Source organism: Panulirus ornatus, chromosome 7, assembly GCF_036320965.1.
Source record: "Panulirus ornatus isolate Po-2019 chromosome 7, ASM3632096v1, whole genome shotgun sequence".
In the NCBI taxonomy this organism is placed as follows: domain Eukaryota; kingdom Metazoa; phylum Arthropoda; class Malacostraca; order Decapoda; family Palinuridae; genus Panulirus; species Panulirus ornatus.
Window position 1 is genome coordinate 31,343,704 of NC_092230.1, and position 13,861 is coordinate 31,357,564.

The window sequence follows — 13,861 nt, forward strand, 5'->3', positions numbered from 1 at the left end:
CAAGTGATTGGTTCTCAGTGAATGTCGGTTTGTGGCAGGGGTGCATGATGTCTTCATGGTTGTTTAATGTTTAATAATAGGGTGGTTAGAGAGGTGAATGCAAGAGTTTTAGAGAGAGGGGCAAATGTGCAGTCTGTTGTGGATTAGAGGGCTTTGGAAGTGAGTCAGTTGTTGTTTGTTGATGATACAGTGCTGGTGGCTCATTCAGGTGAGAAACGGCAGAAGCTGGTGACTGAGTTTGGTAAAGTGTGTGAAAGAAGAAAGCCGAGAGTAAATGTGAATAAGAGCAAGGTTATTAGGTACAGTAGGGTTGAGGGACAACTCAATTGGGAGGTAAGTTTGAATGGAGAAAAAATGGAGGAAGTGAAGTGTTTTAGGTATCTGGAAGTAGATTTGGCAGGGGATGGAACCGTGGAAGTGAGTCACAGGGTTGGGAAGGGAATGAAGGTTCTAGGAGTGTCGAAGAATGAGTGGAAGGCAAGGACATTATCTTGGAAAGCAAAAATGGGTATGTTTGAAGGAACAGTGGTTTCAACAATGTTATATGGTTGCGAGACCTGTTGGATATGAGATGTTTGAGGAAAATATATGGTGTGAGGTGGTTTGATCGAGTAAGTAATGAAAGAGTAAGAGAGATGTGTGGTAATAAAAAGAGTGTGGTTGAGAGAGCAGAAGAGGGTGTATTGAAATGGTTTGGTCACATGGAGAGAATGAGTGAGGAAAGATTGACCAAGAGGATATATGTGTCAGAGGTGGAGGGAACGAGGAGAAGTGGAAGACCAAACTGGAGGTGGAAAAATGGAGTGAAAAAGATTTTGAGTGATCAGGGCCTGAACATGCAGGAGGGTGTAAGGCGTGCAAGGAATAGAGTGAATTGGAACGATGTGGTATACTGGGGTCGACGTGCTGTCAATGGATTGAACCAGGGCATGTGAAGCGTCTGGGGTAAACCATGGAAAGTTCTGATAATGATCAGACATCCCTCCAGTTGGAAGGAGGTAAATAAAGTGCGTAAGACAAGGGAGCAAATGGGAACTTCAGTGAAGGGCGCAAATGGGGAGGTGATAACAAGTAGTGGTGATGTGAGAAGGAGATGGAGTGAGTATTTTGAAGGTCTGTTGAATGTGTTTGATGATAGAGTGGCAGATATAGGGTGTTTTGGTCGAGGTGGTGTGCAAAGTGAGAGGGTTAGGGAAAATGATTTGGTAAACAGAGAAGAGGTAGTGAAAGCTTTGCGGAAGATGAAAGCCGGCAAGGCAGCAGGTTTGGATGGTATTGCAGTGGAATTTATTAAAAAAGGGGGTGACTGTATTGTTGACTGGTTGTTAAGGTTATTTAATGTATGTATGACTCATGGTGAGGTGCCTGAGGATTGGCGGAATGCGTGCATAGTGCCATTGTACAAAGGCAAAGGGGATAAGAGTGAGTGCTCAAATTACAGAGGTATAAGTTTGTTGAGTATTCCTGGTAAATTATATGGGAGGGTATTGATTGAGAGGGTGAAGGCATGTACAGAGCATCAGATTGGGGAAGAGCAGTGTGGTTTCAGAAGTGGTAGAGGATGTGTGGATCAGGTGTTTGCTTTGAAGAATGTATGTGAGAAATACTTAGAAAAGGAAATGGATTTGTATGTAGCATTTATGGATCTGGAGAAGGCATATGATAGAGTTGATAGAGATGCTCTGTGGAAGGTATTAAGAATATATGGTGTGGGAGGAAAGTTGTTAGAAGCAGTGAAAAGTTTTTATCGAGGATGTAAGGCATGTGTACGTGTAGGAAGAGAGGAAAGTGATTGGTTCTCAGTGAATGTAGGTTTGCGGCAGGGGTGTGTGATGTCTCCATGGTTGTTTAATTTGTTTATGGATGGGGTTGTTAGGGAGGTAAATGCAAGAGTTTTGGAAAGAGGGGCAAGTATGAAGTCTGTTGGGGATGAGAGAGCTTGGGAAGTGAGTCAGTTGTTGTTCGCTGATGATACAGCGCTGGTGGCTGATTCATGTGAGAAACTGCAGAAGCTGGTGATTGAGTTTGGTAAAGTGTGTGGAAGAAGAAAGTTAAGAGTAAATGTGAATAAGAGCAAGGTTATTAGGTACAGTAGGGTTGAGGGTCAAGTCAATTGGGAGGTGAGTTTGAATGGAGAAAAACTGGAGGAAGTGAAGTGTTTTAGATATCTGGGAGTGGATCTGTCAGCGGATGGAACCATGGAAGCGGAAGTGGATCATAGGGTGGGGGAGGGGGCGAAAATTCTGGGGGCCTTGAAGAATGTGTGGAAGTCGAGAACATTATCTCGGAAAGCAAAAATGGGTATGTTTGAAGGAATAGTGGTTCCAACAATGTTGTATGGTTGCGAGGCGTGGGCTATGGATAGAGTTGTGTGCAGGATGATGGATGTGCTGGAAATGAGATGTTTGAGGACAATGTGTGGTGTGAGGTGGTTTGATCGAGTGAGTAACGTAAGGGTAAGAGAGATGTGTGGAAATAAAAAGAGCGTGGTTGAGAGAGCAGAAGAGGGTGTTTTGAAGTGGTTTGGGCACATGGAGAGAATGAGTGAGGAAAGATTGACCAAGAGGATATATGTGTCGGAGGTGGAGGGAACGAGGAGAAGAGGGAGACCAAATTGGAGGTGGAAAGATGGAGTGAAAAAGATTTTGTGTGATCAGGGCCTGAACATGCAGGAGGGTGAAAGGAGGGCAAGGAATAGAGTGAATTGGAGCGATGTGGTATACCGGGGTTGACGTGCTGTCAGTGGATTGAATCAAGGCATGTGAAGCGTCTGGGGTAAACCATGGAAAGCTGTGTAGGTATGTATATTTGTGTGTGTGGACGTATGTATATACATGTGTATGGGGGGGGGTTGGGCCATTTCTTTCGTCTGTTTCCTTGCGCTGCCTCGCAAACGCGGGAGACAGCGACAAAGTATAATAAAAAAAAAAAATAATATATATATATTTATACGTGTGTGTGTTATCCCTGGGGATAGGGGAGAAAGAATACTTCCCACGTATTCCCTGCGTGTCGTAGAAGGCGACTAAAAGGGGAGGGAGCGGGAGGCTGGAAATCCTCCCCTCTCTTTTTTTTTTCCAAAAGAAGAAACAGAGAAGGGGGCCAGGTGAGGATATTCCCTCAAAGGCCCAGTCCTCATCCTCTGTTCTTAACGCTACCTCGCTAATGTGGGAAATGGCGATTAGTATAAAAAAAAAAAAAAAAAAATGTGTGTGTGTGTGTGTGTGTGTGTGTGTATGTATGTGTTTGAGTGTGTTAGAATGTGTTTGATGATAGAGTTGCAGATATTGGTTGTTTTGGTCGAGGTGGTGAGCAAAGTGATAGGGCAAGGGAAAATGATTTGGTAAACAGAGAAGAGGTAGTAAAAGCTTTGCGGAAGATGAAAGCCGGCAAGGCAGTGGGTTTGAATGGTATTGCAGTGGAATTTATTAAAAAAGGGGGTGACTGTATTGTTGACTGGTTGGTAAGGTTATTTAATGTATGTATGACTCATGGTGAGGTGCCTGAGGATTGGCGGAATGCCTGCATAGTGCCATTGTACAAAGGCAAAGGGGATAAAAGTGAGGGCTCAAATTACAGAGGTATAAGTTTGTTGAGTATTCCTGGGAAATTATATGGGAGGGTATTTATTGAGAGGGTGAAGGCATGTACAGAGCATCAGATTGGGGAAGAGCAGTGTGGTTTCAGAAGTGGTAGAGGATGTGTGGATCAGGTGTTTTGCTTTGAAGAATGTATGTGAGAAATACTTAAAAAAGCTAATGGATTTGTATGTAGCATTTATGGATCTAGAGAAGGCATATGATAGAGTTGATAGAGATACTCTGTGGGAGGTATTAAGAATATATGGTGTGGGAAGCAAGTTGTTAGAAGCATTGAAAAGTTTCTATCGAGGATGTAAGGCATGTGTACGTGTAGGAAGAGAGGAAAGTGATTGGTTCTCAGTGAATGTAGGTTTGCAGCAGGGGTGTGTGATGTCTCCATGGTTGTTTAATTTGTTTATGGATGGGGTTGTTAGGGAGGTGAATGCAAGAGTTTTGGAAAGGGGCAAGTATGCAGTCTGTTGTAGATGAGAGAGCTTGGGAAGTGAGTCAGTTGTTGTTCGCTGATGATACAGCGCTGGTGGCTGATTCATGTGAGAAACTGCAGGAGCTGGTGACTGAGTTTGGAAAAGTGTGTGAAAGAAGAAAGCTGAGAGTAAATGTGAATAAGAGCAAGGTTATTAGGTGCAGTAGGGTTGAGGGACAAGTCAATTGGGAGGTAAGTTTGAATGGAGAAAAACTGGAGGAAGTGAAGTGTTTTAGATATCTGGGAGTGGATTTGGCAGTGGATGGAACAATGGAAGTGGAAGTGAATCATAGGGTGGGGGAGGGAGCAAAAGTTCTGGGAGCCTTGAAGAATGTGTGGAAGTCGAGAACATTATCTCGGAAAGCAAAAATGGGTATGTTTGAAGGAATAGTGGTTCCAACAATGTTATATGGTTGCGAGGCGTGGGCTATGGATAGAGTTGTGCGGAGCAGGGTGGATGTGCTGGAAGTGAGATGTTTGAGGACAATATGTGGTGTGAGGTGGTTTGATCGAGTAAGTAATAATAGGGTAAGAGAGATGTGTGGTAATAAAAAGAGTGTGGTTGAGAGAGCAGAAGAGTGTTTTGAAATGGTTTGGTCACATGGAGAGAATGAGTGAGAAAAGATTGACCAAGAGGATATATGTGTCAGAGGTGGAGGGAAGGAGGAGAAGTGGGAGACCAAATTGGAGGTGGGAAAATGGAGTGAAAAAGATTTTGAGTGATTGGGGCCTGAACATGCAGGAGAGTGAAAGGCGTGCAAGGAATAGAGTAAATTGGAACGATGTGGTAGACCTGGGTCGACGTGCTGTCAATGGATTGAACCAGGGCATGTGAAGCATCTGGGGTAAACCATGGAAAGTTGTGTGGGGCCTGGATGTGGAAAGGGAGCTGTGGTTTTGATGCATTATTACATGACAGCTAGAGACTGAGTGCGAACGAATGTGGCCTTTGTTGTCTTTTCCTAGCGCTACCTTGCGCACGTGAGGGGGTAGGGCGTTGTTATTTCATGTGTGGCAGGGTGGCGATGAGAATGAATGAATGCAGACAGTATGAATTATGTACATGTGTATATATGTATATGTCTGTGTGTGTATATATATGTATACGTTGAGATGTATAGGTATGTATATTTGCGTGTGTGGACATGTATGTATATACATGTGTATGTGGGTGGGTTGGGCCATTCTTTCATCTGTTTCCTTGCGCTACCTTGCTAACGCGGGAGACAGCAACAAAGCAAAATGAAAATAAAAATAGATATATATGTATATGTATGTAGGTGATTGGGCCATTCTTTTTTCATCCATTTCCTAGCGTTACCTTCTTGATGTGGAAAACAGAAATCAAGTATTATAAATGATTTTTTTTTGACAACAGATCATATACCAGAGAGTAGCTCATCATCTCTCCCTTCAGAAGACCATCAGCCTACACAGCCAATTTTCAAGCCTCCACCACTTCCGCGAAATAGTGTTAAAAAGAACCAGTATGGGGATGATATCTTTGAGTAAGAGATATTGGAATCCTTTAATATGCAAAACCGATTGTGACAGAGTAAAGCAGTTAATAAGAGTGATGAGAGGACTAGTGAAATACCTTTGTTATTTTTATTTTCTCTGAGTGGGTTAGCAGTGTTGACAATTTTAGTAATGTACACTTTATTGATCATGTAGAAGACTAACTTTATTTTATTGACAATGAAAATATGAGAACTTTATTACCTGCGTGCAGTATTTGATAAGCACTATGTAAACAGATGGTAATTCAGAGTTTAATGGAAATGATTCATACCCTTATGATGAGATAACCCCCCACCAAACACCACCACCACCACACACACACACACACACACACACACACACACACACACACACACACATGCAAAAAACAAAAGAGAATTGAAGTATTACTTGATGTGGGCTGCTGTCCTATGGTGTATATAATTTGATGTTGGATGCCATTTGAGGTTTAAAGATCTTTCAAGGATTGACATAATGAACTAGGACTGCTTTAGAAGTGTATTTATATGTACTTGTTTAACATAAGTGCCCAACAGTTGACTTTCCTTAAAGTAAGTAATGCTTTGCCAGGCATACCAGAGAGTATCAGTTAATGACTGTTTAAATGAAAAAAGCTAAAGAAAAATGTTGTGTATTACTTAGATACAGTACAATGTACTGGGACAAGTGTGTAACTACTGCTTGTACACTGTAAATAAATGATGATCAGCACTGTAGAATATTTATATATTCCCTATGTCCAATTGTAAGATACCACAACTGTGGCATACTCCAAAATATTATTGTGAAATGAGTACGCATTGGTCCCAGTTAGCATTGGGATGTGATCCTGAAAGTGCTACTAAGCAAAACAACTTATGAGTGAATGCAATTCTCCAATCGGAAGCCAAGTGTAAAGGTAAGGTAAGATCCATGGGAGCAAACTTAGGAATATATTTTTATGAAAGACCACCATTCAAATCACCCATCACTATTACACACACAGGTATTTTATCTAAACAACTTCTTTCGACTACCAGGACTCCCTCAAGCTCCACAGGTCCATACATTGTTGATTTTAGGGTTGGAAAAGCACCCCAACTAACTCGGTCTTCCGACTCAGTTAATATATTGCAACGACTTCGTTTAGCAATTGCGATGCCATCAAGTACCACTGGTCCATACCTGTGTTGATTTTAGGCTCAGAAGAGTGCCCCAGAGTAATTGGGTCTTTTCTCTCAATAATTTTGGTTTGCCCTTGGGACACCTTGAAGCACCTCAAGTCCATACCTGTGTCAATTTTAGGCTCAGAAAAGCACCCTGACCGATTTGGGTATTTTATCTTAACGACTTTGTTTTAGACCCCAGGATGCCCGTAAGCACCACAGGTCCGTCCATACCTGTGTCGATTTTAGGCTCAGAAAACTGCCCCTACCGACTTTGGTAATTCATCTCAATGGCTTCTTTCGGCTCTTGGGATGCCCACAAGCACCACAGGTCTGCACCTGTCAATTTTAGGTTCAGAAAAGTGTCTTGACAGACTCAGGTATTATATCTCAATGACTTAGCTCAGCCACTGGGATGCCCACAAGCACCACAGGTCCATACCTGGGTCGATTTTAGTCTCAGAAGTGCATCCTGAAGTACTCCAGTATTTTATCAAAACAACTTTGTTTGGCTTTTGGGACACCCTCAAGCCCCATAAAACTGTCCCAACCGATTTGTGTGTTTTTATCTCGAGTACTTCTTTCGGCTCTTGGGACAATCTCATGCACCATAGGTCTATGCCTGTGTCGATTTTAGGCTCAGATGAGTGCCCTGAAGTACTCAGGATTTAATCTCAACAACTTTGTTCAGCTTTCGTGACACCATCAAGCACCACAGGTCCATATCTATGTCAATTTTAGGCCAGAAAAGCGTCTTGACTGACTCGGATATTTTATTTGAAGAACTCTCGGCCCCTGGGATGCCCTTAAGCACCACAGGTTCGTCCTGTGTTGATTTTAAGCAAAGAAAAGCATCTTGACTGACTCTGGTATTATATCTCCAAACGACTTCCTTCAAGCACCGGGACGCCTTCAAACACCACAAGTTTGTTACCTGTGTCGATTTTAGGTTCAGAGACACATCTTGACCAAGTGTGGTATTGTATCTGAACGACTTCCTTCAGCCACTGGGATGCCCTCAAGCACCGCAGGTTCATTACCTGTGTCGATTTTAAGTTTAGAGAAGAGTCTTGACTGACTTGGGTATTATATCTCAACGACTTTGTTCAGCTACTGGGATGCCCTCAAACACCACAGGTTTGTACCAGTGTCAATTTTGGGTACATGAAAGAGCCTCGACTGACTCGGATATTCTATCTCAAGAACTTTGGTCCCTAGGATGCCCTAAAACACCACAGGTCCATACCTGTGTCGAATTTAGGCTTAGGAGAGTGTCCCGAAGTAATCGGGTATTTTATCTCAACAATTTCATTCATCTTTCGGGACACTCTTAAGCATAACAGAAAACTGCCCCAACTGACTGAAGTATTTTATTTCAACGACTTTGTTCGGTCCTCAAGACGCCCTCAAGCACCACCTTCAGCCTCATTATTGCCCTTCTTACCTACCTCTTTGCTTCAGGCCCCTGCACTTGTATCCTCTTCCTTCCCTTACCCATGCATGTAACAGCTGCTGCCTTCCCTTCTCCAACCTTCATCAGTTCTTCAAAATACTCTTTCCATCTTCCTTTCACTTCCTCCTTTTGATTCAGCATTTCTCCCTCCATACTTCTCACATTAAAATTTCCACTCTTTCATCCACCTCTTTCCTTTTTTCACCTCCTTCCAGTATAGTTTCTTATTCCGAAACTTTTCACTTAACTCTTCCATAATCTTCATGTATTCTTTCTTTGCTTTCCCCTATCAGCTTCTTAACATTATGTTTACATATTTTGTATTCTTCCCTTCTCCTTTGCTGAACTTCCACAGGTACATTCCTTTTGAGCAATCTACCATATGCCTTTTTCTTCTCTTCCACAGCATTTCTAATCTCTTTTGTCCACCGTACATTGCCCTTTTTCTTCCTGTATCTCACTACCTTGTATCCAACTACTGATTCTGTCACCTTTAATAGTATTTCATTAAACATTCTAAACACATCCAAACATGACTGCATTCCTACAGTCAATGCACTTCCATTTAAACTTTCAGTTTCCTTCCTTTCATACTCATCTCTGTATTTTTCCTGATTCATCTTCTCGCTTGCCAACTCTTTACTTCTCCATATTTCATTACACCTTAAACACATCCAACCTTCGTTTAAAGCTAGATTGTCTTCATAGATTCCCAATTAGTGATGGGATGTGCAGGAAAGTCTTAACTACAACTACGGCTGTGCATTTTTTTTTTTTTTGTAATTTTAAAAACTACTGCAAGGGTGGTTGTCGGTAGGCGACTTAACTACATGTTGATAGTGAAGGAAGTTGTTAATTTAGGGAAGGAGTGCATGGACACCATAAGAGGAAGATTTTAAGATCAGACTGCTGATAGCATAGACAGAAGTAAGTTAAGAGGTGGCAGTCAGATGATGTTTCGAAACATACCTTACCTACCGACTGAACACACAGCGACTTTCCGGCACTGCTCACCTTCCAGTACGGCCTGTCGCGCGGAAGCAATGGGCAGCCCCACCAAGGCGTCCACCATCCCTCACGACAACCCGACCTCAGGAACTGGTACTTGCCCTTGGAGCCACGGGAGAACAGCCTAATCCCACACACCCCAAGCACACAAAGGGGGAGATGACCTTCACCAACCCATTGGCCGACACCAGATGGACAAGGCAGGCTCCGATTATCAACCTGTGCTCTTGGATCACATCCTGTGAAGGGAGTGGGTCCAGGTTAGGGCTTTGACGGTGCACACCTCAAGGTCCTGGTACGTCAGTCCTAACCCTATGAGAGCACTTGCACTTTTCTTGGCACCATGCGCCACACCAATTCAATGTGGCAGATGTCATATGCACGGTGCCTTTGCCGGTGAAATCCCATACGCCATGTAAGACTTCCGGGGTGCAGTAATAGCTGCACTTGTATTGGTGTGTAGCCGAAAGTGCGAAATGGACCCCAGAAACCTGTGTCTATTATAAAGGCCTCTGTGCCTTTGGAAGCCACAATGTTCGGCTTCCTAAAGGATCCCACAATCTGAATGCGGGGCTCGCAGGACACCTGGTAACCCCTCTGTCTCAGTCGTCCGGCCAAATAGGCACTGATATTGTCGTGCCTTTTTACCCTCCCGCCATTAGTACGGGAGCACATCTGTGCGATGTGCGCGAGCGTACCCGGCTTCTGACAGGTGTCACAGAGGCTGTTGATCTCGGGCCGACCTCTGGATGCCCTGGCAGGGGTGGGTAAAGCGCCAATCCTCACTTGGAGGGCCTTCACATAGTCAGAACAGGACAGGAAATGGTTCCCGCTATTCACCCATCTGACCTGAGGCACGGCAGCAGATGGAGTGAGACCCGCACCGTCGACGATGCTGACCAGATTGGCCCTCCATGCATGATGGCGTTCGAGCTTGTTCCCCGCCTGCCGACCAACAATGCACGTGGGTCCGGTCCAGCGTGCAGCTTGGTCATCACTGCAGGCTCCGGGACAGCCGCCTGAATCACCGGGTCGGTCGAGGTGAGTAACTTCTCCAACCTGGCTTGCTTATTCAGCCGGACGGTCATGACAAAGTCTGGTATACCCAGCCCACCATCTCCTGCTGCCGAGTGGGAGTATCCGGATGCGAGGCACATCATGGGATAGGCGGAGCCAGCGGCGAACCTCCACTCGCACCTGCCTGTCCATGCGTGCGAATTGCGTCTTATAGACTTCACCCAGCACCAAGTGATGCATGAGCTAAGGCACCAGATGTCCCACAAGCAACGCAATCCGTTGTTGAGGTTCTAGAGGGGCTCTGGTGATGTTATGGAGCCCTTCTTCTAGCAGGGCACCGTAGGATTTTCGCTGGCCTCCCTGCTCTGACAAGGATGTCAAGGTACTTGTAATCGTCCTCAGCATTCATGGATCCCACGGCGCTACCCAAGACTTGGAACGTCCTGTTCTTATTGGCGTACCAAGTCTTGCACTTGCCGTCGACCTCCATGCTGAGGGTACGACATTTCCCAGGGTTAACTTGAAGCCCACCCCCCGCGAGGTTCTCCGCCATCACGCCAATTGCCTATTGCAAGCCAGTGGGCGTCTGCGCAACCAGGACCAAATCGTCGGCAAATGCCACTGCTGAAACCTTCTGGTCACCTAACCCAACCCCTACACCAATCTCCTTCACCCTTGCGATTCCCTCGTCAGTCACAAGGTTGAAGAGAATAGGTGATAGTGGGTCACCCTGCTTGACCCCACGAGTCATGTTGATCCTACGATGACATATGCCCTGACGAGGGCTGGAATGCCCTTCCGCGACATGGCCCGCTCGATAGTGCTATGATTAACACTATCGAATGCTTTGGCCATGTCGAAAAATGCCAGGTGCACACCGTGGGCGTGTGACCGCGCACGACCGACGATCGCATCCAAGATCGTGAGGGACGAACGCCTTTTGAGCTCCATCGATCTGGACGAGGCTCGAGATGCGGCTGCTCAGTATCTTGTGAAGCAGACGGACTACGGCACAGGAGATGGTAATTGGCCTGTAGTCCTTGGGTTCAGTTGGGTTAGGTACTTTTGGAATTAGCACTGTGCTATTTGCCTTGAGTGGTTCCGGCAACGCAGACGTGGCTAAGCCACAGGTTGAACATTTTGGCGAAGATCCTCGGAGGAATGGACTTAGCAAACGAGCCGACTTCCCATCAGGACCAGGGGCAGATGTTTTAGTGGCTTTGAGGTGATGTGCTAACTCGTCTACGGTGACAGCCTCTGCTAGTTGTCCATCTACTCGGTCACAATCGAGTACCTACCTTCTACGACTGTACTTGGCAGCTTGCTCCATAAATCTACTACCCCATTCCCGAACCAATAGTTACCCACATCAGACCTGGATCTATTTTTTCTAAATTAAATCCAATATTTCTAGTCCTATCCAGTGGCGTCATTCTAAGAATTTCATTCGTTTTACCCATATTAACGCCCTTCACCCATGCATACACTTAATTATATCCCCTCCAGCCCTTCTCCTCTTGAGTGAGTGTAAATTAAGTCTTTTTAACCATTCTTCGTAAGTGAGGTTTCTAATTCCAGGTATCAAGTTTGTCAATCTCCGTTGGACTCTAAACAATCTATGTCAACTGCATAGTATGGAGTACAAAACTGTACCGCGTAATCCAAATGGGGTCTCAAAAACGCAAGATAAAGTTGTAGTGATACTCAAGGGGTTTTATTGCTAAGAGTCCTATTAATTAACCCTAACATCTTATTAACCTTATTATATACTTATGCTACGTAATTGGCCGTAAACAAAGAAAAAGTGCTAGTACAGAGCTAACGAAAACGTAGAATTATCTAACTTTACTTACACTTTCCCTATACCTTTCCTCGTAGCATCCTACTTTCTCGTACAGTATCCATACTTCTCACACTTTCTTTGCAACTGAAGGTTCAGGGCCGCGTGACATCACAAACCGGATTGCGCGGCCGAGTTCGTTTTTATTTTAGCCGTAGTGGCTTGCTATATGTCAGACTTAATTGTCTTTGGGTATATGTAGACTTAGGTATGTTGGGTATGTCGTCAGTTGACGACAGAGTTCATTTTCTTGAAGAAACTCATCCAAACTAGTCTATCGCTTTTCTCCTGTTGGAATGACGCTTTCCTTGAAATCTCAGTAACCCAGCATATGTAATTGGGTGTCTTGTTTAGATTTCGAAACTACTTCCCTTCTACATTAGTTGCTCCGTTTATACAAGGGATTGATTCGTCCTTGTATGGATTACTGCTCTTACATTTGAGGCAGTTCCATCTCTGTGCGATTGACAGAGTTGAGTCGAAAGCGGTCGCCTTATTTACCGTCCAAGGCTAACTTCCATACCTGACTTCCTTGCCCTACGCCGCAATGTTTGTTCACTTTCTCCTCTTTTATAAGTATTTCTTTGGTTTTTGCTCCCTAGAGCTGGATGGTCGTGTGCCCTAACCTCTAGCTAGACCATGCAATACTCGCCAAGCTGCTGTGTTACATGATTATTGTGTGGCCAACTGACTGTTTTGACAACTGCTTTCCCTACATGTAGAAGCTTTGGAACTCTCTACCTTCTTGTCTTCCCACTATGACCGGGCTGATTTCAAAAAACAGGTCTTTCACTTTCAGAAAAATTCGTAAATACTTTCCCTTGTCTTTTTCCGTTTCATGATTCTCTATATTTCAATCAAGGCCCGGCCTTGATGCGGACTTTTGTTCGTGACTGGAGCCTTCAACTTAAAGAATGACGAATTTTTCCACTTTCGTAACACTAACTTTAAAGATTTGAAAGCCTGGTATATATGTTTATTTTCGTGGTAATATCCTTTTCCAGCCAGACAAAAATGCACTTGTATGTAAGTGTGGAAATAATTTTTTTCAGAAAAATCTCTGTATACTATTAACATTTGCAGGAAATCTCAATAGAAAATGGATGAACTTTTTGGTGTTTAAGCAATATTTACCAAAATGACGTCACAAAAGTATGAAGAGTGTTAACCAATCAGAAGTTAGTAAGTAAGATCTGTAAACCAATCACATTTATTCATTTTGGAGGCCATTTTTAAAGATCCCTTTGAAAAGGCTGTAACGGGAGGGCCGACTGCAAGCTTAAGGTACTATTTGGCCCTTTAAACGCTTTAGGGCAGCAAATCAGTTATTCATTAGAATCTCAAAATTCATTTGTTGAGAAAGGAACCGATTATATAATGGCTGTATGATGAGTTTCTTTAGCAGTCAAGCTTCTTCGCTATCAGATAGTGAAATGTCAACAAATATTTTCTTGTACGAGTTACATATGTTTAACAGGGGGTGATAATAGGTATCCTGGTGCCTGTGACAAGCTCAGATTCCATATTGATATATAAAAAGTGTAAAAGGTTTTTATACCTATTAGATGTGAACAACAAGTGCACATCCTTTGTACCACATTGTACATCATCAATATACTGTGGTTATTTAGCCGACAGTTTGGTACCTATTGTACAAAAAGTATTTTGATTGGTTACAAACCTCATTTAGCTTTGCATGGAACAAACTTTGATTTTGTTTTACTTTGTCAGTATAATTTTTGGAGAATACAGTAATTGTTAAACATGTTTTGGAGCATTATATTTCATAGAACAATAATAGATAATCCAATA

The 13,861-nt window shown here is 43.7% G+C and overlaps 2 protein-coding genes across 5 annotated transcripts in view; both read left to right on the forward strand.

Annotated features, from left to right (window-relative positions):
* The window catches only part of asrij (OCIA domain-containing protein asrij), a 78,941-nt gene extending 72,644 nt beyond the window's left edge, over positions 1 to 6,297 (forward strand). For both annotated transcript variants that reach the window (XM_071663427.1, XM_071663428.1), the window contains exon 6: positions 5,444 to 6,297. In XM_071663427.1, the coding sequence (XP_071519528.1) occupies positions 5,444 to 5,577 (134 nt within the window). In that variant the 3' untranslated portion in view covers positions 5,578 to 6,297. The remainder of the gene's footprint in view (positions 1 to 5,443) is intronic.
* Positions 6,298 to 12,580: 6,283 nt separating this feature from the next.
* LOC139749501 (ataxin-3-like) overlaps positions 12,581 to 13,861 on the forward strand; it is a 156,545-nt gene continuing 155,264 nt past the window's right edge. For 2 of the 3 annotated variants that reach the window (XM_071663431.1, XM_071663429.1), the window contains exon 1: positions 13,255 to 13,333. The gene's annotated coding sequence lies outside the window, so the exon portion shown is untranslated. Of the gene's footprint in view, positions 12,599 to 13,254; positions 13,334 to 13,861 lie in introns of those variants that run through there. The other variant, XM_071663430.1, reaches the window with a different exon arrangement.